General features: G+C 47.6%; 1 protein-coding gene across 2 annotated transcripts in view; it reads right to left on the minus strand.

Annotated features, from left to right (window-relative positions):
* The window catches only part of tmem108 (transmembrane protein 108), a 40,684-nt gene extending 18,190 nt beyond the window's left edge, over positions 1–22,494 (minus strand). Inside the window, exons 1-2 of one of the 2 annotated variants that reach the window (XM_033014858.1) lie at positions 22,244–22,494; positions 497–582 (exon numbers count right to left, since the gene is read on the minus strand). In XM_033014858.1, coding sequence (XP_032870749.1) covers positions 497–536 — 40 coding nt within the window. In that variant the 5' untranslated portion in view covers positions 537–582; positions 22,244–22,494. The remainder of the gene's footprint in view (positions 1–496; positions 583–22,243) is intronic. The other variant, XM_033014868.1, reaches the window with a different exon arrangement.
* Between the last annotated feature and the right edge of the window lie 2,589 nt (positions 22,495–25,083).

The raw sequence follows: 25,083 nt of genomic DNA on the forward strand, positions 1-25,083 counted from the left end.
TGAAGAAGGGTTTCGGCCCGAAACGTCGCCTATTTCCTTCGCTCCATAGATGCTGCTGCACCCGCTGAGTTTCCCCAGCAATTTTGTGTAACTTGGGATCATGTTCGGCAGAGATACTGTGGGCCGAATGGCCTGCTCCCCTGCTGTACTATGTTCAACATTGAGATCCGTGGGGCGGCACGGTGGTGCAGCGGTAGAGTTGCTGCCTCACACCTCCAGAGACCCGGGGTTCGATCCCGACTACAGGTGCTTGCCTGTACGGAATTCGTACGTTCTCCCCGCGACCTTTCTCCAAGATCTCCGGTTTCCTCCCACACTCCAAAGACGTGCAGGTACGTAGGTTAGTCGGCTTGGAGTAAAATGTAAATTGTCCCTAGTGTGTGTAGGATAGTGTTAGTGTGCGGGGATCGCTGGACGGCGAGGACTGGGTGGGCCGAAGGGCCTGTTTCCGCGCTGTATCTCTGAACTAAACTAAACACCGGTTCAGGGTTCTTACTTAGTAGTTGGTGATGGATGACCCGTGAGCTTCTCTTCATGGTATCACCTGCTCCAGATTATCCTCCACATTAGTCATGATTCACTCTGGAAGTAAACACATGAAAGACCACGTTAAAGTGGGAGTGGGATATAACACCAGGCTCCTTGCCATTCACAAAAACTCCATCAGTTGTTGTTCATAAGTACACAACCCTTACAGCCGTAGAGTGAAGCAGCGTGGAAACAGGCCCTTCGGCCCAACCCGGCCAACATGCCCCATCTACACCAGTCCCACCTGCCCATATCCCTCCAAACCTGTCCTAGCCATAGGAGCAGAATTAGGCCATTCGGCCCATCAAGTCTACCCCACCATTCCATCATGGCTGATCGATATTTCCATTTCAACCCCATTCTGCCTGTTTCCACACTGTATAACTCTGTGACAACAGTACACACAGGGAAAGGCCATTCAATAGACAATAAACGCAGGACTAGGCCATTCGGCTCTTCGAGCCACCACCGTCATTCAATGTGATCATGGCTGATCATCCCCAATCAGTACCCCGTTCCTGCCTCTCCCCATATCCCCTGACTCTGCTATCATTAAGAGCCCTATCTAGCTCTCTCTTGAAAGCATCCAGAGAACCTGCCTCCACCGCCCTCTGAGGCAGAGAATTCCACAGACTCACCACTCTCTGTGAGAAAAAGTGTTTCCTCGTCTCCGTTCTAAATTGCTTACCCCTTATTCTTAAACTGTGGCCCCTGGTTCTGGACTCCCCCAACATCGGGAACATGACTCCTGCCTCTAGCGTGTCCAAACCCTTAATAATCTTATATGTACCCTCTCATCCTTCCAAATTCCAGAGCCCAGCCGCTCCATTCTCTCAGCATATGACAGTCCCGCCATCCCGGAAATTAACCTCGTGAACCTACTCTGCTCTCCCTCAATAGCAAGAATGTCCTTCCTCAAATTAGGAGACCAAAACTGCACATAATACTCCAGGTCTGGTCTCACCAGGGCCCTGTACAACTGCAGAAGAACCTCTTTGCTCCGATACTCAACTCGTTGTTATTGTATTGTATTGTATTGTATTCAAATTTATTGTCATTGTCTCAGTTAGAGACAACGAAATGAATTTCCCTTACAGGCAGTATCATAAAAATAAAAATAAAAATAAATAAATAATAATAAATAATAAAACATATTAAAAATAAAATAGAATTTAAAAAAAAAAAGGCCATGAAGGCCATCATGCCATTAGCATTCTTCACTGCCTGCTGTACCTGCATGCTTACTTTCATTGACTGATGAACAAGGACCCCCAGATCCCGTTGCACTTCCCCTTTTCCCAACTTGACACCATTTAGATAATAATCTGCCCACAATTTATGTGCCGTAAAAGACCAACTCTTGACCAATCTGCCTGTCCAATAATCTTCATCCTAAACCTGTACCTAATTCAACACAACATACCAGAAATTCAACATCTACTGCTTTCCTATGAAGTCATTTATTTAAAGCCGGATAATGTCCAAGTGTATAGTGTATGGGTATAGTAACAGAGGTTGAGAAGGCTGGGTCTCTATTCCTTGGAGCGTAGAAGGATGAGGGGTGATCTTATAGAGGTGTACAATATCATAAGAGGAATAGATCGGGTCCCTTGCCCATAGGTGAATCAAGGAGCAGAGGATAAAGGTTTAAGGTGAGGGGAGGGGGGGGGTAGATTTATTCGGGACCCGATGGGTAACCTTTTCACACAAAGGGTGGTGGGTGTATGGAACGAGCTGCCGGAGGAGGCAGGCACTATTGTAATGGTTAACAAACAGTTAGACAGGTACATGGATAGGACAGGTTTAGAGGGGTATCGGCCAAACGTAGGCAAGTGGGACTAGTGTCGATGGGACATGTTGGCTGGTTTGGGCAAGTTGGGCTGAAGGGCCTGTTTCCACACTGTATCACTCTATGACTCTATCTCAACACTTAATCACAGATTTGACATTTAATCAATAACATTGATGATTTATACCACAATTCTTCCCTCGTGTACATCCCACGCTAATCCCTATCAATTAATTTAGGATCCACAGCGGTTTCATAATGTATTTTATTTCTAATTGTAAAATTCCCCAGGTGCTGACGAGACTAACAAGCTTGTATTTACTCTTGTGAATGGAGCACAGTGGCTCAGTTCAGTTTAGTTTAGTTTATTGTCACGTGTACCGAGGTACAGTGAAAAGCTTTTGTTGCGTGCTGACCAGTCAGCGGAAAGACAATACATGATTACAATCGAGCCGTCCACAGTGTACAGATACATGATAAGGGAATAACGTTTAGTGCAAGGTAAAGCCAGCAATCAAGGATAGTCCGAGGGTCACCAATCAGGTAGATCGTAGTTCAAGACTGCTCTCTGGCTGTGGTGGGATGGTTCAGTTTCCTGATAACAGCTGGGAAGAAACTGTCCCTGAATCTGGAGGTGTGCATTTGTTTTCACACTTCTGTACCTCTTGCCTGATGGGAGAGGGGAGAAGAGGGAGTGGCCGGGGGTGCGACTGGTCCTTGATGATGCTGCTGGCCTTGCCGAGGCAGCGTGAGGTGTAGATGGAGTCAATGGAAGAGAAGTTAATTTGTGTGATGGTCTGGGCTGCGTCTACAATTCTCTGCAATTTATTGCTGTCTTGGACGGAGCTGTTCCCCAACCGAGTTGTGAAGCTTCCCGATAAAATGCTTTCGACGGCGCATCTGTAGAAGTTGGTGAGAGTTGTTGGTGAGAAGTTTGGAGACGCACACCTCCAGATTTAGGGACAGTTTCTTCCCGGCTGTTATCAAGCAACTGAACCGTCCTCTCACCAACTAGAGAGCGGTCCTGACCTCCCAACTACCTCATTGGCGGCCTTCAGACTATCTTTAATTGGACTGGACTGGATTTTACCTTGCACTAAACATTATTCCCTTTATCCTGCATCTGTACACTGTGAACGGCTCGATTGTAATCATGTATTGTCTTTCCGCTGACTGGTTAGCACGCAACAAAAGCTTTTCACTGTACCTCGGTACACGTGACAATAAACTAAATTAAAATAAACAGGCGCATGAGAGGAATAGGTTGGGAAAATGCACAGAGTCGTTTGCCGAGAGTAGTGCAATCAAGAACCATATGACATAGGTTTAAGGCGGGGGGGGGGGGGTGGGGTAAAGATTTATAGGAACCTGAGGGTTACCTTTTTCACACAAAGGGTGGCGGGTGTACGGAACGAGCTGCCGGAAGAGGTAGTTGAGGCTGGGACTATCATAATGTTGAAACAACATTAGAACAGGTACATGGATAGGATAGGTTTAGAGGGATATGGGCCAAGCATGGGCAGGTGGGACTAGTGTAGATGGGACGTGTTGGCCAGTGAGGGTATGTTGGGCCGAAGGGCCTGTTTCCGCTATCTCTATCCTGGCATCACAGGTAGATAGGGTGACAAAAAAAGGCTCATGGCAGGCTGGCATTCATTAGTCAGGTACTGGGTATAGAAGTTGGGTTGAGGAAGTTCTCCTCTCTCCGATGAGAGTTGTGCAACATCCTCTCTCGCTGCTCGACCCGAAACGTGACCCATTCCTTCTCTCCAGAGATGCTGCCTCACCCGCTGAGTTACTCCAGCACTCTTTGTCGATAGAAGTTGGGTTGTTATGTTATAGTTGTACAAGACATTGGTGAGGGGCGCACTTGGAGTATTGTGTTCAGTTTTGGTCTCCCAGCTGCAGGGTGGATGGCATAGACTCACTGAGTGACACAGCGTGCAAACAGGCCCTTCGTCCCATCTTGACCACATCGACCAACATGTCCCATCTGCACTAGTCCCACCTGCCTGCGGTTTAGCCCATAGCCCTCCAAACCTGTTCTATCCATGTACCTGTCTAACTGTTTCTTAAACGTTTGGATAGTCCCAGCCTCAACAACCTCCTCCGGCAGCTCGTTCCATACACCCACCACCCTTTGTGTAAAACAGGTCACCCCTCAGGTTCCTATTAAAGGGCCTGTCCCACTTGCCGATTTTTTCGGCGACTGTTGGCGTCATATCGGTGTCGCCGAAAGATTTCGAACATTTCAAAATACAGCGGCGACAAAAAAAATGTTGCGACACTTGAAAAAACACCGCGCGTCTATACGTCATCACGCTGCAAATTTTTCGGTGACCTGATACGTCAGTCAATTATGCCGGCAGTTGCCGAAACAAATCGCCAAGTGGGACAGGCTCTTAAATCTTTCCCACCTCACCTTAAGCCTATGCCCTTAACTTATAAACCTATGTCCTTAACCTATAAACCTAAACCTAAACCTATGGCAGTTGTACAGGGTCTTGGTAAGACCACACCTGGAGTATTGCGTACAGTTTTGGTCTCCTAATCTGAGGAAATAAATTCTTGCCATAGAGGGAGTACAGAGAAGGTTCACCAGACTGATTCCTGGGATGTCAGGACTTTCATATGAAGAAAGACTGGATAGACTTGGCTTGTACACGCTAGAATTTAGAAGACTGAGGGGGGATCTTATAGAAACTTACAAAATTCTTAAGGGGTTGGACAGGCTAGATGCAGGAAGATTGTTCCCGATGTTGGGGAAGTCCAGAACAAGGGGTCATAGTTTAAGGATAAGAGGGAAGTCTTTTAGGACCAAGATGAGAAAAACATTTTTCACACAGAGAGTGGTGAATCTCTGGAATTCTCTGCCACAGAAGGTAGTTGAGGCCAGTTCATTGGCTATATTTAAGAGGGAGTTAGATGTCGCCCTTGTGGCTAAAGGGATCAGGGGGTATGGAGAGAAGGCAGGCACAGGATACTGAGTTAGATGATCAGCCATGATCATATTGAATGGTGGTGCAGGCTCGAAGGGCCGAATGGCCTACTCCTGCACCTATTTTCTATGTTTCTATGTCCTCTGGTCCATGATTCCCCTACTCTGGGCAAGAGACTCTGTGCGTCTACCCGATCTATTCCTCTCATGATTTTGTACACCTCTATAAGATCACCCCTCATCCTCCAGCGCTCCAGAGAATAGAGTCCCAGCCTGCTCAACCTCTGCCTGCAGCCACAAAAATAACCAGACGATAAAAAAATGAAAATATCTTTTAAAAAATCGATTCTGGCTCATTTATTGCTGTGTAAGGAGGCGGTTTCTTAGGATGCAATTTTTGAATTATTATTTAAAAGATTTACATTTTTGTCCTTGGTCTTAATAATCTTAAGGTCATAAAATCTTAAAAGTCCATGAATAGGCAAATCAGTGGGAATTTTTGTGCGGTTAGGTACTTCCATTGCTGGAAAGGCGAAATAAAATAGAAACAGAAAGGGGAGGCGCGATGGCGCAGAGGTAGAACCGCTGCCTCACAGCGCCAGAGACCCGGGTTCAATCATGACCACGGGTGCTGTGTGTACAGAGTTTGCACATTCTCCCCGTGACCTGCGTGGGTTTCCTTCCTGTGCTCCGGTTTTCTCCCGCCCTCTGTAAATTGCCTCGAATGTGTAGGGAGTGGATGAGAAATTGGGATAGCATAGAACTGGTGCAGTCGGGTGATGGATGGTCAGCGTGTTGGGCCGAAGGGCCTGATTCCATGCTGTGTCTTTCAATCAATTCAGTCAATCCATCAAACTGGTGGAGAAAGGTAATTGAAAATGGATTTAAGCTCTTGTCTGAAGACGCAAGGAACTGGTTTACAAAAAAAAAGACTCAGAGTGCTGGAGTAACTCAGCGGGTCAGGCAGCATCTCTAGAGAACGTGGATAGGTGATGTTTCGCAAAGTGCTGGAGTAACTCAGCGGGTCTGGCAGCATCTGTGGAGAACATGGATAGGTGACGTTTCACAGAGTGCTGGAGTAACTCAGCGGGTCAGGCAGCATCTGTGGAGAACATGGATAGGTGACGTTTCACAGAGTGCTGGAGTAACTCAGCGGGTCAGGCAGCATCTCTTGAGTATATTGTCACGTGTACCGAGGTACAATGAAAAACCTTTGTTGTGTGCTAACCAGTCGGCAGAAAGACTATACATGATGACAATTGAGCCGTCCACAGTGTACAGATACATGATGAAGGGAATAACGTTTAATGCAAGATAAAACCCAGTAAAGTCCGATTAAAGATAGTCCAAGAGTCTCCAATGAGATAGATGGGAGGTCAGACCGCTCTCTAGTTGGTGAGAGGACGGTTCAGTTGCCTGATAACAGCCGGGAAGAAACTGTCCCTGAATCTGGGTGCGGATGTGTGCGTTTTCACACTTCTGTACTTCTTGCCTGATGGGAGAGGAGAGAAGAGGGAGAGGTCAGACTGGTCCTTGATGATGCTGCTGGCCTTGCTGAGGCAGCGTGAGGTGTAGATGGAGTCAATGGAAGGGAGGTTGGTTTGTGTGATGGTCTGGGCTGCGTCCACAATATTCGCTGCAATGTCTTGTGGTCTTGGCTGGAGCTGATCCCAAGCCAAGTATCTAATCCAGAAAAGCAACTTCAGAAAGTTCTTCATTTTTACATTTCATTGTAACAGTCTATAGCTGCTGCCCAATTAGTAATTTAATCAGTATTAGCGGCTATTAACCATCTCATTATTTCTCCAGCTTAATCCAGTTAAAAGATTTAATGAAAGTTGTCCAGCTTCCACTCCTTGCGTCTGATTCATCAGCAAATTCCCCACTTAACTCCTCTGCAAAGAGATTCTTCACCAAATGACGGCACCACAAGAAGCCAGACAGTTCTCATCCTCTGCGGAAAACCAGCCATCAATGATAACTGCATCCTCACCAGCATGCCAAGACTTATATTTGTAATCAGCATAAAGCATTATATTGCAGAATAATGCATCACCGCAACAGTGGCGCAGCGGGTAGAGTTGCTGCCTCACAGCGCCAGAGACCCGGGTTCCACCCTGACCACGGTTGCTGGCTGTACGGAGTTTGTACCTTCTCCCCGTGACCTGCGTGGGTTTTCTCTGGGTGCTCCGGTTTCCTCCCACATCTCTTGATTGTAATCATGTATAGTCCACAACTAGAGAGCGGTCCTGAACTACTATCTACCTCATTGGTGACCCTCGGACTATCTTTGATTGGACTTTACTGGCTTTACCTTGCACTAGATATTATTCCCTTTATGGGTCTCGACATTCCATTCCTTCGCTCCATAGATGCTGCCTCACCCGCTGAGTTTCTCCAGCATTTTTGTCTACCTTCGATTTTTCCAGCATCTGCAGTTCTTTCTTAGACATTCCCTTTGTCACATATCTATACACTGAGGACAGCTTGATTGTAATCACGCATAGCCTTTGCACCAGCTGGTTTCTTGTTTAGTACGGGTGTCAGGGGTTATGGGGAGAAGGCAGGAGAATGGGGTTAGGAGGGAGAATTGATCAGCCATGATTGAACGGTGGAGTAGACTTGATGGGCTGAATGGCCTAATTCTACTCCTATCACGTATGACCTTATGGTTAGTAGGCGACGAAAGCTTTTCACTGTACCTCAGTACACATGACAATAAACTAAACCAAACTAGTCTTTTCTCCGACTAAATAGCACGCAATATAAACGTTTTACACTGTATCTCGATATATGTGACAATATCGTAATCAACTAACATCCACTGAACTAACCTATGAAATATCTCCTGAGCCGCTGAGTTACTCCGGCACATTGTGTCTTTTTTTTGTAAACTACCATCTGCAGTTCCGTGTATCCCCAGGGCATATCTCGTGCCTTCTTTAGCCTAACTTGGTGTTGGCAGGGGGCTATGTACAAATAGGGTGACGTTTATATTTGAGATACGGCACGGAAACAGGCTGTTTGGCCTACTGAAGCCACGCCGACCAGCCCTCACCTATCCATATTCTCCACAGATGCTGCCTGACCCACTGAGTTACTCCAGCACTCTGTGAAACGTCACCTATCCATGTTCTCCACAGATGCTGCCTGACCCGCTGAGTTACTCCAGCACTCTGTGAAACGTCACCTATCCATGTTCTCCACAGATGCTGCCTGACCCGCTGAGTTACTCCAGCACTCTGTGTCGTTTTTTTGTCAATCAACAGCTGCAGTTCCTTGATCGCCTTCTTTGCCCTGACTTGGTATATACAAATGTTGTATTGTGTAGAGAACAAGGCCCTTCGGCCCACCGTGTCTGCGCTGACCGGCGATCCCCGCACACCAACCCTATCCTACACACACTAGGGACAATTACACATTTACACCAAGCCAATTAACCTACAAACCTGCACATGGTTGGAGTCTGGGAGGAAACCAATTATCCTGGAGAAAACCCACGCAGGTCACGGGGAGAACGTGCAAACTTCATACAGACAGCGCCCGTAGTCAGGATCGAACCCGGGTCTCTGGCGCTGTGAGGCAGCAACTCTACCGCTGCGCCACCGTGCCGCCCCAACATTGGACTGCACGCACATTAAAATAAAATAAATCACGGTTAACACATTCCCATTTCTGAAAATGCCAATTTTACCCCACTTGGGCTATTTATTGGAATGTATTTTTTGAGGCTGCATTTCGGTGTGGCTCGGCTTTGTGTATGAGATTTGGAAAATCAGTAACCACTCGAAGTGGGTCAAGGAGCAGGAAACAAAAGCAGCAAAGGAGGTTTCATTGTGTTTTAAACACAAACCTGATTCTGCTCGAGAGGAATCAATAGACAATAGACAATAGGTGCAGGAGTAGGCCATTTGGCCCTTCAAGCCAGCACCGCCATTCAATGTGATCATGGCTGATCATCCCCAGAATCACGAGAGGAATAGACCGGGTAGACGCACAGAGTCTCCTGCCCAGAGTAGGGGAATCGAGGACCAGAGGACATAGTTTAAGGTGAAGGGGAGAAGATTTAATAGGAATCTGAGGGATAACTTTTCACACGGTGTACGGAACGAGCTGCCGGCTGAGGTAGTTGAGGCTGGGACTATCTCAACTTTTAGAAACAATTAGACAGGTACATGGATAGGACGGATTTGGAGGGATACGGGCCAAATGTGGGCAGGTGGGCCTGTTTCCACGCTGTATCACTTGATGACTCCATCTATACCCATCACGATTGAGATATAACTTAGTTCCAGAGCCACCATACAATTTCATTGGACAGAGTCTCTTGCCCAGAGTAGGTGAATGGAAGACCAGAGGAGAAGGCAGGAACGGGGTACTGATTGTGGATGATCAGCCATGATCACATTGAATGGCGGTGCTGGCTCGAAGGGCCGAATGGCCTACTCCTGCACCTATTGTCTATTGAGATAGGTTTAAGGTGAAGGGGAAACGATTTAATAGGAACCTGAGGGCTAACTTTTTCTACACAAAGTGTGGCGGGTGTATGGAACGAGCTGCTGGAAGAGGTAGTTGAGGCAGGGATTATCACAACGTATAAGGCAAGTACATGGATAGGACAGGTTTGGAGGGATATGGGCCAAACGCATGCAGGTGGGACTAGTGTAGATGGGACATGCTGGCCGATGTGGGCAAGTTGGGCCGAAAGGCCTGTTTGCACACTGTAGGTATGTTACAAAACTTACCTTCAGCGGCTCTGTAATTCTGCCACTGGCCGTGTGCGTGATTTTGGCGCGTTTGAGGGGGGGGGGGGGGGGGGGGCGGGGTTAAAACGGGTTTTTTTCCCGACCTGGTCCTGAATTATATTTGTTGGAGTGCAAGATGTTGCTAAAGAATTGTTCCGACGGCCGTTCTGTGTGTTTTTAAAAAAAATTCACCCGACAAGTTAATCGCTGGAATGATTTTAAAATCAGCTTCTGAAGCCGCCAATGCCGAAAACGGGGACGGATTTTATGGAGGACCAGGTAAAAGAAAGTAGTTTGTTTTTATGTATAAAAGTGTTTCTTAAGATGTATTTAATTCACATTTTAAGTTGCGAAACGGTGATTTAGTCCCCGAACGAACCGGCAGTGTATTTGCTGCAGATATGGGGGACTAAAAACACCGCAACCTCAACGTTCCAAATGGTCCCGTTCCAGAAAATCCCACTCGCAAGCTGATTTAAATGGCCATTAATTTACAGGTATTAAACATTAAATTCCTTCCATTTGGCCTATAAACCCATGACAATGAGATTTAAAAATTATGTTATATTCTGAATTCTTGTGTGAATGTTATTTGGACACTTAGGCTATTTAAAAATGTTGAATCTATTCTTAAGAAATGGATAGATGTTTAGATCTAGTAATTGAATTTTGTAATGAGCTACAATTAGGTAACTAACTAATTATATGCTTTAATTTCAAGTCATCTAAGTAAGATTGTTTCATATTTGTTTCAGAATGCTTCAATCTATAATAACTGAAAATTTCTTTCAGTTCTCTTAAATTTTAAGAAGGTTATCGGCTTTTAAATGTTCTCGATCACAGTTTTTGTGTTAAGTCAATGGAAAAGCAATAGGGGACAAGATGCCAATTTCCGAGTATGAAAATGGCCATAACTTTTTTAATACTGAAGATATGAAAGTGAATTAGGTGTCAAATTAAACTTTTTATGCTTTATCTGATGGGATAAATTAAAGACTTGATTTTTTAAATCTCAAAATTTTGTGACATTGCTACACACTGTGAGGCCCAACGCAAACTGGAGGAACAGCACCTCATAACTCGCTTGGGTAGTCGGTATGAACATTGACTTCTCTAACTTCAAGCAAACCTTGCTTCCCCTCTCACTCCGTCCCTCCCCCACCCTAGTTGTCGTACTAGTTTCACTGTCGACCGGTTGAGTTCCACTATCTATGTACTCGTTATCACCGATTCCACTGCCAACAATGGAGCATTGTGGGCTCCACATTTCCTTGATTATCGTTGCTCTCTGCATATCTTCCACTCATTTATCCTAAGTACCGTCTATGTCTTTCCCTCCCCTTTCCCCTGACTCTCAGTCTGAAGACGGGTCTTGACCCAAAACGTCACCTATTCCATTTTGTTCCAGAGATGCTGCCTGACCCGCTGAGTTACTCCAGCACTCTGTGAAACGTCACCTATCCATGTTCTCCACAGATGCTGCCTGACCCGCTGAGTTACTCCAGCACTTTGTGAAACGCCACCTATCCATGTTCTCCAGAGATGCAAAGGTAACATTTCTAACTTTGCGAATGACACCAAGCAGGGTGGCAGTGTGAGCTGCGAGGAGGATGCTATGAGGCTGCAGGGTCTCTTGGATAGGTTGGGTGAGTGGGCAGAAGCAAGGCAGATGCATATGGGAAAAAAGCATGAACGGGGTACTGATTGTGGATGATCAGCCATGATCCTATAGAATGCTGGTGCTGACTTGAAGGGCCGAATGGTCTACTCCTGCACCTATTTTCTATGTTTCTATGCTGCCTGACCCGCTGAGTTACTCCAGCACTCTGTGAAACGTCACCTATCCATGTTCTCCAGAGATGCTGCCTGACCCGCTGAGTTACTCCAGCACTCTGTGTCTCTGCAGGGCTCCTGTCATGTTAATGTGCCATTCCAAAAATAAATTATTAATAATATTTTGAAAGCATAAAACCTAGAAAACGTGTTAAAGTGAACCGTGTCAAAGAAATTACCACAGCAAAGGCAATACAGAGGGGAACAATTGGACTGTAAGAATAAATGCTTCTGACTAATGCCTGCAGGCTCGAAGCGAATGAAATGTTAAATTCTGTTTTATTAAACCTGACTCTCAAGATTCCAACCAGGCCAACTGTGAGGCCGCACTTGGAGTACTGTGTTCAGTTTTGCCCACCCTGTTGTAGGAATGAGCCTGTTAAGCTTGAAAGAGTGCAGAGAACATGTAGGAAGGAATTTGTGATGCTTCGGGCTGAGAAGAAGGGTCTCAACCCGAAACGTCACCCATTCCTTCTCTTCAGAGATGCTGCCTGTCCCGCTGAGTTGCTCCAGCTTTTTGTGTTTTATCTTCGGTGTCTTATCTTCGGTAGGAAGGAACTGCAGATGCTGGTTTACGCCATAGACAGACCCAAAATGCTGGAGTAACTCGGCGGGACAGGAATCTGAAGAAGGGTCTTGACCCGAGATGTCACCTACACCTTTTCTCAAGAGTGCGGAGAAGATTTACTTTTAAGAAGGAACTGCAGATGCAGGAAAAATCGAAAGTAGACAAAAAATGCTGGAGAAACTCAGCAGGTGAGGCAGGTTCTATGGAGAAAAGGAATAGGTGACGTTTCGGGTCGAGACCCTTCTTCAGACTGATGTTGGGGGGGGGGGAACGGGAAGAAGAAAGGAAGAGGCGGAGACAGAGCTGGGAAGTGAGAGAGCTGGGAAGGGGAGGGGAAGGAGGGAGAAAGCAGGGACTACCTGAAATTGGAGAAGTCAATGTTCATACCGCTGGGGTGTAAACTGCCCAAGCGAAATATGAGGTGCTGCTCCTCCAATTTACGGTGGGCCTTACTCTGGCCATGGAGGAGGCCCAGGACGGGAAGGTCGGATTCAGAATGGGAGGGGGAGTTGAAGTGCTGAGTCACCGGGAGATCAGATTGGTTAATACGGAGAAGATTTATGAGGATGTTTCCGGGACTCGAGAGCCTGAGATACTGGGATAAGTTGGGCAGGCTAAGACTCAATAGACAATAAGTGCAGGAGTAGGTCATTTGGCCCTTCGAGCCAGCACCGCCATTCAATGTGATCATGGCTGATCATCCCCAATCAGTACCCCATTCCTGCCTTCTCCCCATATCCCCTGACTACGCTATTTTTAAGAGCCCTATCCAGCTCTCTCTTGAAAGTATCAGAGAACCGGCAGAGAATTCCACAGACTCACCACTCTCTGTGAGAAAAAGTGTTTCCTCGTCTCCGTTCTAAATGGCTTACCCATTATTCTTAAACTGTGGCCCCTGGTTCTGGACTCCCCCAACATCGGGAACATGTTTCCTGCCTCTAGCGTAACAATCTTATATGTTTCAATGAGATGCCCTCTCATCCTTCTAAACTAAAGAGTGTACAAGCCTAGCTGCTCCATTCTCTCAGCACATGACAGTCCCGCCATCCCGGGAATTAACCTTGTAAACCCCTCAATAGGAAGAATGTCCTTCCTCAAATTAGGGGACCAAAACTGTACACAATACTCCAGGTGTGGTCTCACTAGGGCTCTGCATGCCATTCACTTTCTTCACTGCCTGCTGTGCCTTGGACTCTATTCCTTGGAGCGCAGGAGGATTAGGGGATGGAGGTTGTGACATCATGTTGCAGTTGTACAAGACGTTGGTGAGGCCACTTTGGGGGGGCTATGCTCAGTTTTGGTCACCCTGCTACAGGAAAGATGCTGTTAAGACTGCGGAGAATAGTGGCGAGGATGTTGCCAGGGCCTGAGCTACAGGTAGAGAGATTGGGCAGGCTAGGACTTTGTTCCTGAATGTAGAAGGGCATAGGTTCATAAGTTCTAGGAGCAGAATTAGGCCATTCGGCCCATCTACTCCACCATTCAATCATGGCTGATCTATTTTTCCCTCTCGACCCTATTCTCCTGCCTTCTCCCCGTAACCCCTGACACGCGTACTGATCAAGAATCTGTCAATCCCCGCCTCAAAAATATCCATTAACTTGGCCTCCACAGCCTTCTGTGGCAATGAATTCCACGGATACACCACCCCCTGTTGAAAGAAATTCCTTATCATCTCCTTTCTAAACGTACATTCTTTTATTCTGAGTCTGCGCCCTCTGGTCCTAGACTCTCCCACTAGTGGAAACATCCTCTCCTTAGTCCCCCTTCGGTCATGGCTGTGCGTGACTTTGTTTAACGTGGGGAGACTGGTGCACAGACAGCCACCACACGGTCCTTGACAGATCTGGGTCAGGATCCAGTGGCATGGAGTCCAAGACGGCCGGAGACCCTTTTCTGCTGCAGCCTTCATCCGCCTTCCCAGCCGTTGTGACGCTCCACTAAGGTCAGCCATCCGCCTGTTCCACCGTTGAGGTCTTGGTTGGATTGGCTCTTTGTCAGAGACCTCCCCCTCGATGTTACCGCCATGGGTGGCCCTACCAGGAGCATAGCTCCAGACGGCATCGCTCTCAGGATCTCAGGACCACACAAGCTTCTCCACCACGACAAGGTGACAATCCACGGAGAAACATCCTCTCCAGATCCGCTCTATCCAGGCCTTTATAACAAGAGGAAACAAATATAGGAGCAAAGAGGTCCTTCTGCAGTTGTGCAGAGCCCTAGTGAGACCACACCTGGAGTATTGTGTGCAGTTTTGGTCCCCTAAATTGAGGAAGGACATTTTTGCTATTGAGGGAGTGCAGCGTAGGTTTACAAGGTTAATTCCCGGGATGGCGGGACTGTCATATGCTGAGAGAATGGAGCAACTGGGCTTGTACACTCTGGAGTTTAGAAGGATGAGAGAGGATCTCATTGAAACATATAAGATTGTTAAGGGTTTAAGAGGCAGGAAACATGTTCCTGATGTTGGGGGAGTCCAGAACCAGGTGCCACAGTTTAAGAATAAGGAGTAAGCCATTTAGAACGGAGAAGAGGAAACACTTTTTCCCACAGAGAGTGGTGAGTCTGTGGAATTCTCTGCCTCAGAGGGCGGTGGAGGCAGGTTCTCTGGATGCTTTCAAGAGGGAGCTAGATAGGGCTCTTAAAGATAGCAGAGTCAGGGGATAAGGGGAGAAGGCAGGAACGGGGTACTGATTAGGGATGATGAGCCATGATCACATTGAATGGCGGTGCTGGCTAGAAGGGCCGAATGGCCTATTCCTACACCTATTGTCAATTGTCTTTCACTCTACGGTAAGTTTCAATGAGATCCCCCCTCAACCTTCTAAACTCCAGCGAGTACAGGCCCAGCGCCATCAAACGCTCAGCATGGGTTAACCCACGAGGGTGAGGGGTGAGATGTTGGCATGGTAACGGGCCTGTCCCACTTAGGCGATTTTTCAGCGGACTGCCGGAGACTGCCAAGTTGCCGGCACTCGCCTGAAAAATCGGCAACTTGAACGGCGACTGTCAGAGTGGAACACACACACGCACACACATCGCTTCCTTCACCAGCCCGTTATGCAGGCGGGGACAGGGCAAGCGGGGGGAACGCTGTCTAAAAAATCCTCACGGTGCAAAGCCAAGGTGATACAGACACACACCGCGATGAACAGGAAGATTGGCGCTGTAATTATGATGGCTAAAGCACTGTGTACGATAAGTCCTTTACAAGAGGGGGTGGGAGAAGGAGTGGAGACAACTTTTAAGAAGTCTGTGAAGCTCGGCGGACATTTAACATTACTGGTCAGTTATCCTTGGTTCTGAAAACTACTGCTTACCTTTTTTTCCCCCGGTGAGCCAATGAAATTCACCGATCAGCACCTGCTACAACCTACGAGAACCTCTGAGAATCTTCGACCTCCTGGCAACCCACCTACGGCTCGAGAATTCTCGCTATTATGGCGGCTGCATTCTAGTCGCCGCTAATTGAACAACAACAGGCCCACGACAACAGGCCCACGACAACAGGCCCACGGCAACAGGCCCACGGCAACAGGCCCACGGCAACAGGCCCACGGCAACAGGCCCACGGCAACAGGCCCACGGCAACAGGCCCACAGGAACAGGCCCACGTGAACGGGCCCACGGCAACTGGCCCACGGCAACAGGCCCACGGCAACAGGCCCACGGCAACAGGCCCACGGCAACAGGCCCACGTCAACAGGCCCACGGCAACAGGCCCACGGCAACAGGCCCACGGCAACAGGCCCACAGGAACAGGCCCACAGGAACAGGCCCACAGGAACAGGCCCACAGGAACAGGCCCACAGGAACGGGCCCACAGGAACGGGCCCACAGGAACGGGCCCACGGCAACGGGCCCACGGCAACGGGCCCACGGCAACGGGCCCACGGCAACAGGCCCACGGCAACAGGCCCACAGCAACAGGCCCACAGCAACAGGCCCACAGCAACAGGCCCACGACAACAAGCCCACGACAACAAGCCCACGACAACAAGCCCACGACAACAGGCCCACAACAACAGGCCCTTCAGCCCACATCGTATGTAAGAAACATGATGCCGACAAACTAATCTCCTCTGCCTGCAGTTAAATCCAAGTCTGTCCCAACCTCTGCCTGCAGTTAATACCCTCTATTCCAGGCAGCGTTCTGATAAACCTCCTCTGCACCTTCTCCAAAGCATCCACATATCTTTCCCGTAATGGGGGTAGCCAGAACTGCACGCGATACTCCATGTGCGGCCTGAACCAATGTCCTGCAGAGCTGCATCATGACTTGCTGACTCTTGTACTCAACGCCTGCAATAGGGCAGCGAGAAAATGTGAAGCTTTATTGATGTTTTCTCCAAACCTTTCGATTTTAAACTTTTTTGAGATACAACGAGTAAACAGGCCATTCGGCCCACCGGGTCCGCGCCGACCATTGATCGCCCCGTACACAAGCGCAATCCTACACACACTAGGAACAATTTATAATTTTACCGAAGCCAATTCATGCCTACAATGTTCTGGTGTGCTAAAGCAAAGCAAGAATTTAATTGTCCTATCAGGGACACATGACAATAAACTCTCTTGAACACTAACCTTCAAACCTGCACGTCTGTGGAGTGTGTGAGGAGACTATAGACAATAGACAATAGAAACATAAAAAAATAGGTGCAGGAGTAGGCCATTCGGCCCTTCGAGCCTGCACCACCATTCAATGAGATCAAGGCTGATCATCCACAATCAGTACCGCGTTCTTGCCTTCTCCCCATATCCCCTGATTCCGCTATTTTTAAGAGCCCTATCTAGCTCTCTCTTGAAAGTATAGAAACATAGAAAATAGGTGCAGGAGTAGGCCATTCGGCCCTTCGAGCCTGCACCGCCATTCAATATGATCATGGCTGATCATCCAACTCAGTATCCTGTACCTGCCTTCTCTCCATACCCCCTGATCCCTTTAGCCACAAGGGCCACATCTAACTCCCTCTTAAATATAGCCAATTAACTGGCAGAGAGTTCCAGAGATTCACCACTCTCTGTGTGAAAAATGCTTTTCTCATCTCGGTCCCAAAGGATTTCCCCTTTATCCTTAAACTGTGACCCCTTGTCTTGGACCTCCCCAACATCGGGAACAATCTTCCTGCATCTAGCCTGTCCAACCCCTTAAGAATTTTGTATATTTCCATAAGATCCCCCCTCAATCTCCTAGGTGCAGGAGTAGGCCATTCAAACCAGCACCGCCATTCAATGTGATCATGGCTGATCATCCACAATCAGTACCCCGTTCCTGCCTTCTCCCCATATCCCATGACTCCGCTATCTTTAAGAACCCTATCCAGCTCTCTCATGAAAGTATCCAGAGAACCAGCCTCCACCACCCTCTGAGGCAGAGTATTCCACAGACTCACAATTCTGTGTGAAAAAGTGTTTCCTCGTCTCCGTTCTAAATGGCTTTCCCATTATTCTTAAAGTGTGGCCCCTGGTTCTAGACTCCCCCAACATCGGGAACATGTTTCCTGCCTCTAGCGTTTCCAAACCCTTAACAATCTTATATGTTTCAATAAGATCGCCTCTCATCCTTCTAAATTCCAGAGTGTACAAGCCCAGCTGCACCATTTTCTCAGCATATGACAGTCCCGCCATCCCGGGAATTAACCTTGTAAACCTACGCTGCACTCCCTCAGTAGCAAGAATGTCCTTCCTCAAATGAGGGGACCAAAACTGCACACAATACTCCAGGTGTGGTCTCACTAGGGCTCTGTACAACTGCAGAAGGACCTCTATACTCAACTCCTCTAGTTACATCCTTTTATTCTGAGACCGGAGCACCCAGGAGAAAACTCACATAGGTCACGGGGAGAACAAGCCTTTCACGTGCAGACAGCGCCTGTAGTCGGGATCGAACTCGGGATTCTGGCGCTGTGAGGCAGCAACTCTTCCGCTGCGCCGCCCTGTTCTCATTTATCTTGCGACAAAAGTATTTGACTAAACGTGATTTCTCTTTCACTAAAACCAATTTTGCCTTTGCCGGATTGTTCTGTGACAATAGACAATAGACAATAGGTGCAGTAGGCCATTCGGCCCTTCGAGCCAGCACCGCCATTCAATGTGGTCATGGCTGATCATCCCCATTCAGTACCCCGTTCCTGCCTTGTCCCCATATCCCCTGACTCCGCTATCTTTAAGAGCCTTATCTAGCTCTCTCTTGAAAGCATCCAGAGAACCTGCCTCCACCGCCCTTTGAGGCAGAGAATTCCACAGACTCACAACTCTTTGTGAGAAAAAGTGTTCCTTGTCTCCGTTCTAAATGGCTTACTCCTTATTCTTAAACTGTGTGGCCCCTGGTTCTGGACTCCCCCAACATCGGGAACATGTTTCCCGCCTCTAGTGTGTCCAAGCCCTTAACAATCTTATATGTTTCAATGTGGTATTTAACCAGCCTCTAACATTTTCCCCGTGGCACATGTTAAATGAATTGGCCTTGAGTCTCCTACTTTCTGTCTTGCTTTTTGAATAAATAAGATGAACTGACGCTATGAAGCTTACACAGGGAGTGACGTCAGTCCATGCGTTACCTGCACTATAGAAATTCCTCCTCATCTCCTTTCTAGAGGAACATCCTTTTATTCTGAAACTGTGTCTTAAATCCATGTCCTCTGGTTCTTGATTCCCCTTATTAGGGCAAAAGACTCTGTACGTCTACCCAATCTATTCCTCTCGTGATTTTATACAGCTCTAGAAGATCACCCCTCATCCTCCTGTGCTCCACCTACTCAACCTCTCCCTATAGTTCACACTCTCTAGTCCTGGCAGCATCCTCGTAAATCTTCTCTGAACCCTTTCCAGCTTGACAACATCTTTCCTATAATATGGTGCTCAGAACTAAACACAATACCCTAAATGCGGCCTCACCAACGTCTTGTACAACTGCAACATGACCTCCCAACTTCTATACTCAATACTCTAACTGATGAAGGCCAAAGTGCCAAAAGCCTTTTTGACCGCCTTATCTACCAGTGACTCGACCTTCAATGAACCATGCACCTGTACTCCTAAATCCCTCTGCTCTACAACACTCCCCAGCAAAGATCCTATAGCTTCCCAGAGGCCTACCATTCACTGTGTAGGTCCTGCCCTTGTTCGACGTCCCAAAATGCAACACCTCACACTTCTCTGTGTTAAATTCCATCCACCATTCCTCCGCCCACCTGGCCAATCGATCCAGATCCTGCTGCAACTGTTCACAACCATCTTCACTTTCTTCAAAACCACTCACTTTTGTATCATCAGCAAACTTGCTAATCTTGCCCTGTAGGTTCTCATCCAAATCATTGATATAGATGACAAACAGTAACAGGCCCAGCACCGAACCCTGAGGCACACCACTAGTCACAGTGGAGAAGCAACCTTCCACCATCACCCTCTGCTTCCTTCCATGGAACCAATTTCTATCCATTCTACCCTTGGATCCATGTGATCTAACCGTGATTGAATTATTTTTTTTTTAATGCAAATAACCTGCATGTAATTTTAGTGTGTTAGAATCAGGAAGTCACCATGCGGCTCTCTATAGGGCATTATGTCAGGCCACAGATGGGGCATTGCTTGCAATTCTGGTTGCCCCATTGCAGGGAAAATGTGGAGTGCTTTGGAGGGGGTGGAGAGGAGGTTTGCCAGAACGCTGCGTGGCGTAGAAGCTGTTCAGACAGACTTAGTAATCATGCAGGTAAAGCAGGCAATGAAGAAAGCAAATGGCATGTTGGCCTTCATAACAAGAAGAATCGAATATAGGAGTAAAGAGGTCCTTCTGTAGTTGTACAGGGGCCTAGTGAGACCACACCTGGAGTATTGTGTGCAGTTTTGGTCCCCTAATTTGAGGAAGAACATTCTTGCTATTGAGGGAGTGCAGCGTAGGTTTACAAGGTTAATTCCCGGGATGGCGGGACTGTCATATGCTGAGAGAATGGAGCAGCTGGGCTTGTACACTCTGGAGTTTAGAAGGGTGAGAGGGGATCTCATTGAAACATATAAGATTGTTAAGGGCTTGGACACGCTAGAGGCAGGAAACATGTTTCCGATGTTGGGGGAGTCCAGAACCAGGGGCCACACAGTTTAAGAATAAGGAGTAAGCCATTTAGAACGGAGACGAGGAGACACTTCTAAACACAGGGAGTGGTGAGTCTGTGGAATTCTCTGCCTCAGAGGGCGGTGGAGGCAGGTTCTCTGGATGCGTTCAAGAGAGAGCTAGATAGGGCTCTTAAAAATAGCGGAGTCAGGGGATATGGGGAGAAGGCAGGAACGGGGTACTGATTGGGGATGATCAGCCATGATCACATTGAATGGCGGTGCTGGCTCGAAGAACCAAATGGCCTATGGTCTATTATGCTCGGCACCAACATTGCGGGCCGAAGGGCCTGTTCCTTGCGCTGTACTGCTCTACATCCTGGCATAACGGAGTAATATTATCAGATCACACCTCCGAATGATGACAAGTGGACGAATTCTGGTTGGCAAGGCAAACCTGTACAATTACTCTCGCGGTGATCAAAGGACATTTGTCCACTTGTTGTGAAATTATTAAAGGCTTGATTCTTGTTATTTGTAATTACTGGTTGGTGATTTGGTGGGGGGGGGGGGGGGGGTGAGGTGTGAAGGAAAGAGAAGCATCTGGAATATTAACCCATAATTCTACAAATATAACCCCCCCCCCCCACCCCCTTTGAAAGATAAAAAATGAATCAGGAATCAGTCATGCAGCAAGCCACGTACAGACAAGCGCAAAGGCAGAGAGAGGCAGGCATGAAACAAAGACATCAAATTAGACTAAGCATATCGAATAAGGCAAGTGGATTTGGGGGGGGGCTGAACTGGGAAAATGCGAGATCTGTTTCCTTCAACCATGAGAGATTTGTGTCGCTCACTGATTCAGCTGCAAATCACTTCTCAGCCAATGCAACGTTTGCGATGCTGTCGAGTATTTTGTCGCCGGCGATGGCAGATTGAAGGGGAAAGCACAGATTATGTTGTACGTGTGTGTGTCTGTGTGTGTGTGTGTGTGTGTGTGTCTGTGTCTGTGTCTGTGTGTGTGTGTGTGTGTGTGTCTGTGTGTGTGTGTGTGTGTGTGTGTGTGTGTGTGTGTGTATCACAACACTAATAGATGGAGTGGGGGGGGGGGGGATAATGGAGTGGGGGGCATAAATCAAAACAAATTGTGACTGTACCTTGATGGAGGTGGCGGCGGTGGAAAGCCCTGAAATTCAGTTACATTTTCCCTAAGACGCTGCAATTGATGAAAGTTGGTGGGGATGGGGGTGGTGGGGGATAAAATAGCCACAACGCACATTGTGCATGTTTTTTTGTTGTTGCAGAAACGACGCTAAACGAGTTGAGGGGGTTCATTTTGGGCAGCAGAGGGGAAATAATCGAGGCAACCTTCGCGATATGCAATGCTTAGAATAACCTAGTAACAGAACACACAAAATGTGGCGAATAGTTCTTGCCTCTAGTTCTTGCCTCTAATTCTCGTCTCTAATTCTTCCCTCTAATTCTTGTCTCTAATTCAAATTCTTGCCTCTAATTCTTACCTCTAATTCTTCCCTCTAATTTTTACCCTCTAATTTTTGCCCTCTAATTCCAATTCTTGCCCCCCGGATTTCTTTCCCTTTTTTTTCTAATCGCGTGGAATACAAAAACCGACCTGAAAATATAATAGGTGTGTAAGGAAAGACACTGCTATCCATCCACCAAATGATGTTGGCCACCGAGCTGGGATTCACAGGGTTGCGAGCTGCCTATATATATATATATATATTTATTTTTTTAAATGCAAAATAAGGGAGACGCTAAAGGCTTACCTTTCCCCTGGAACGGTGCAGTCTGGCTGAGGACGATGTCTCCGTCTGCGATGGTGATGTGTGCTTCATTTAGACCATCCTGCCAGCGAGCAAGGCCAGAAATGCCAGTTGAATCGGCTCCGTCATCTGACTGTCGCCTCCAATCTCCATAATCTTTTCCGCAATGCTGGGTGAAATTCTCCAGTGGGAGGGGGGTGTAGGTGGGGGGAGGTTTAAACAAAAATTAAAACAGCGCCTGCTCGACAGAAAACCCAGACACAATAGAGACCAGATGTAAGGAGGAACTGCAGATGCTGGATTACACCGAGGATAGACACACACAAAAAGCTGCACGACTCTGTTCCAAAGACGTGCAGGATTGTAGGTTCATTGGCTTCTGTAAATTGTCCCCAGTGTGTAAGATAGTGCTGGTGTACGAGGTGAAAGGGAAACGAGAGATACAGGCAGTGCTATAGAGAGAGAGAGAGAGACAGTTTCCTTTATCATCCACTTTTTTTTTGCATATTTCATTCATTTGTTTTATATTTCTCCACATCACCGTCCAAATCTCTCGTTTCCCTCTCCCCTGACTCTCAGTCTGAAGAAGGGTCTCAACCCGAAACGTCACCTATCCATGTTCACCACAGATGCTGCCTGACCCGCTGAGTTACTTCAGCACTCTGTGAAACGTCACCTATTCAGAACAAGGGGTCACAGTTTAAAAGGATAAAGGGGAAGTCTTTTAGGACTGAGATGAGAAAAACATTTTTCACACACAGAGTGGTGAATCTCTGGAATTCTCTGCCGCAGAAGGGAGTTGAGGCCAGTTCATTGGCTATATTTAAGAGGGAGTTAGATGTGGCCCTTGTGGCTAAAGGGATCAGGGGGTATGGAGAGAAGGCAGGTACAGGATACTGAGTTGGGTGATCAGCCATGATCATATTGAATGGCGGTGCAGACTCGAAGGGCCGAATGGCCTACTCCTGCGCCAAATATCTATGTTTCTATCCATGTTCTCCACAGATGCTGCCTGACCCGCTGAGTTACTCCAGCTTTTTGTGTCATCAAGAGGGAGGTTCAGTCTGACCCCTCTCTCTCTCCCCCCTCTCCCCCACTTCTCCTATCTCTGCTACCCACCCACCACCTCTCAGCTCACCCCCCTGGGATTACAAAGATTCAGCGTGATGGAGGAACAGACGAAGATGTGGAGAAAGACATGTTTGCAGCCACCGGATGCAACCGAGTGCTTTCTGTCCCAGAACCTGGCAACAACTTTCATCGCTGGGTTTATAGTTTTATTATAGTTGAGATACAGTCTGGAAACAGGCCCTTCGGCCCACCGAGTCCATTGCTGCCAGCGATTACCTGTACACTAGCACTATCCTACACACACTAGGGGCAATTTACACAAATCATTATGTCTTTGTTGCGAATTACCCGACAAACGTGCACGTCTTTGGAATGGAGACATGAAGCCATACAGCGTGGATACAGGCCCTTCGGCCCAACATGTCCCTGCTACATTAGGGCCACCTGCCCGCATTCAGTCCATATCCCTCCAAACCGATCCTATCCATTAACCTGTCTTAACTGTTTAAATGTGTGTTAAACAGTGTGTGAAAAGGTTTCTATTATCTCTATCCTTATAAAACTCTGATCTTGGATGTGAGCGTATTTGTGGGATTTTCGTGTGTGTTTCACATCTCCTCGCAAACACGACTCGCTAACGGTGAAAGTTTTACATATTCCGATAGAGATTACCGCCGTGATAATAAAAATCGCCTTATCTGAAAATTTCATGCATTATTTCTTGAGTTATTTATGAAAATGTTCAAATAACTTAGAAAATAAACGAGCTGATGATGTCACAATGGGTCTAGCTCGCGCAGCCAGCTGTGCACTGTTCTCCATCGCTGCGAGTTGCATCACCCCCCCCCCCCCCCTCCCAACCCGCAGTCATTTGGTCGCCCCCCCACCCTCCATCCCGGCTCCCCTCCTCCTCTCCCCCCCCGCATCTTCATCTCACCTCCCCTCCCCCCTCCTCCCCATTCCCTCCTCTCTCCCATCTACTCTTCCCCCCCCTCCTCTACCCCCCCTTCTCCTCTACCCCCCCCCCCCCCCCCCCACTTACTGATCAAGTGGGACCCAACAGGACCCACTTGATCGAGTACCTTTTAAACCCATGTCCTCTGGTCCTCGATTCCAATACTCTGGGCAAAACTACGATTTATTCCTCTCATAATTTCATACACCTCTATAAGATCACCCCTCATCCTCCTGCACTCCAAGGAATAGTGACCCAGCCTACTCAACCTCTCCCTATAGCTCACACCCTCTAGTCCTGATAGCATCCTCGTAAAGCTTCTCTGAACCCTTTCCAGCTTGACAACATCTTTCCTATAACATGGTGCCCAGAAGTGAATACAATACTCTAAATGCGGCTTCAACAACGTCTTATACAACTGCAACATGACCTCCTAACTTCTATACTCAAGTCATACTGTGTGGAAACAGGCCCTTTGGCCCAACCTGCCCAAGCATGTCCCATCTACACTAGTCCCACCTGCCTGTGTTTGGCCCATATCCCTCCAAACCTGTCCTATCCATGTAGCATTGTGGGAGGAAACTGGAGCACCCGGAGAAAACCCACATGGTCACAGGTAGAACGTGTAAACTCTGGACTGACAGCGCCTGTAGTCAGGATTTTACCTGGGACTCTGGTGCCGTGAGGCAGCAATTCTACCAGCGACACCACTGGACAAAAATACAAAGAGTGGAGCTACCACTGATGTAAACTGCTTGGGTTTAGACGTCGAAGCAAGAAACTGCAGATGTTGGTTTACCAAGGAAAGGCACAGAGT

This window comes from Amblyraja radiata, chromosome 2 (assembly GCF_010909765.2).
Source record: "Amblyraja radiata isolate CabotCenter1 chromosome 2, sAmbRad1.1.pri, whole genome shotgun sequence".
Classification (NCBI taxonomy): Eukaryota; Metazoa; Chordata; class Chondrichthyes; order Rajiformes; family Rajidae; genus Amblyraja; species Amblyraja radiata.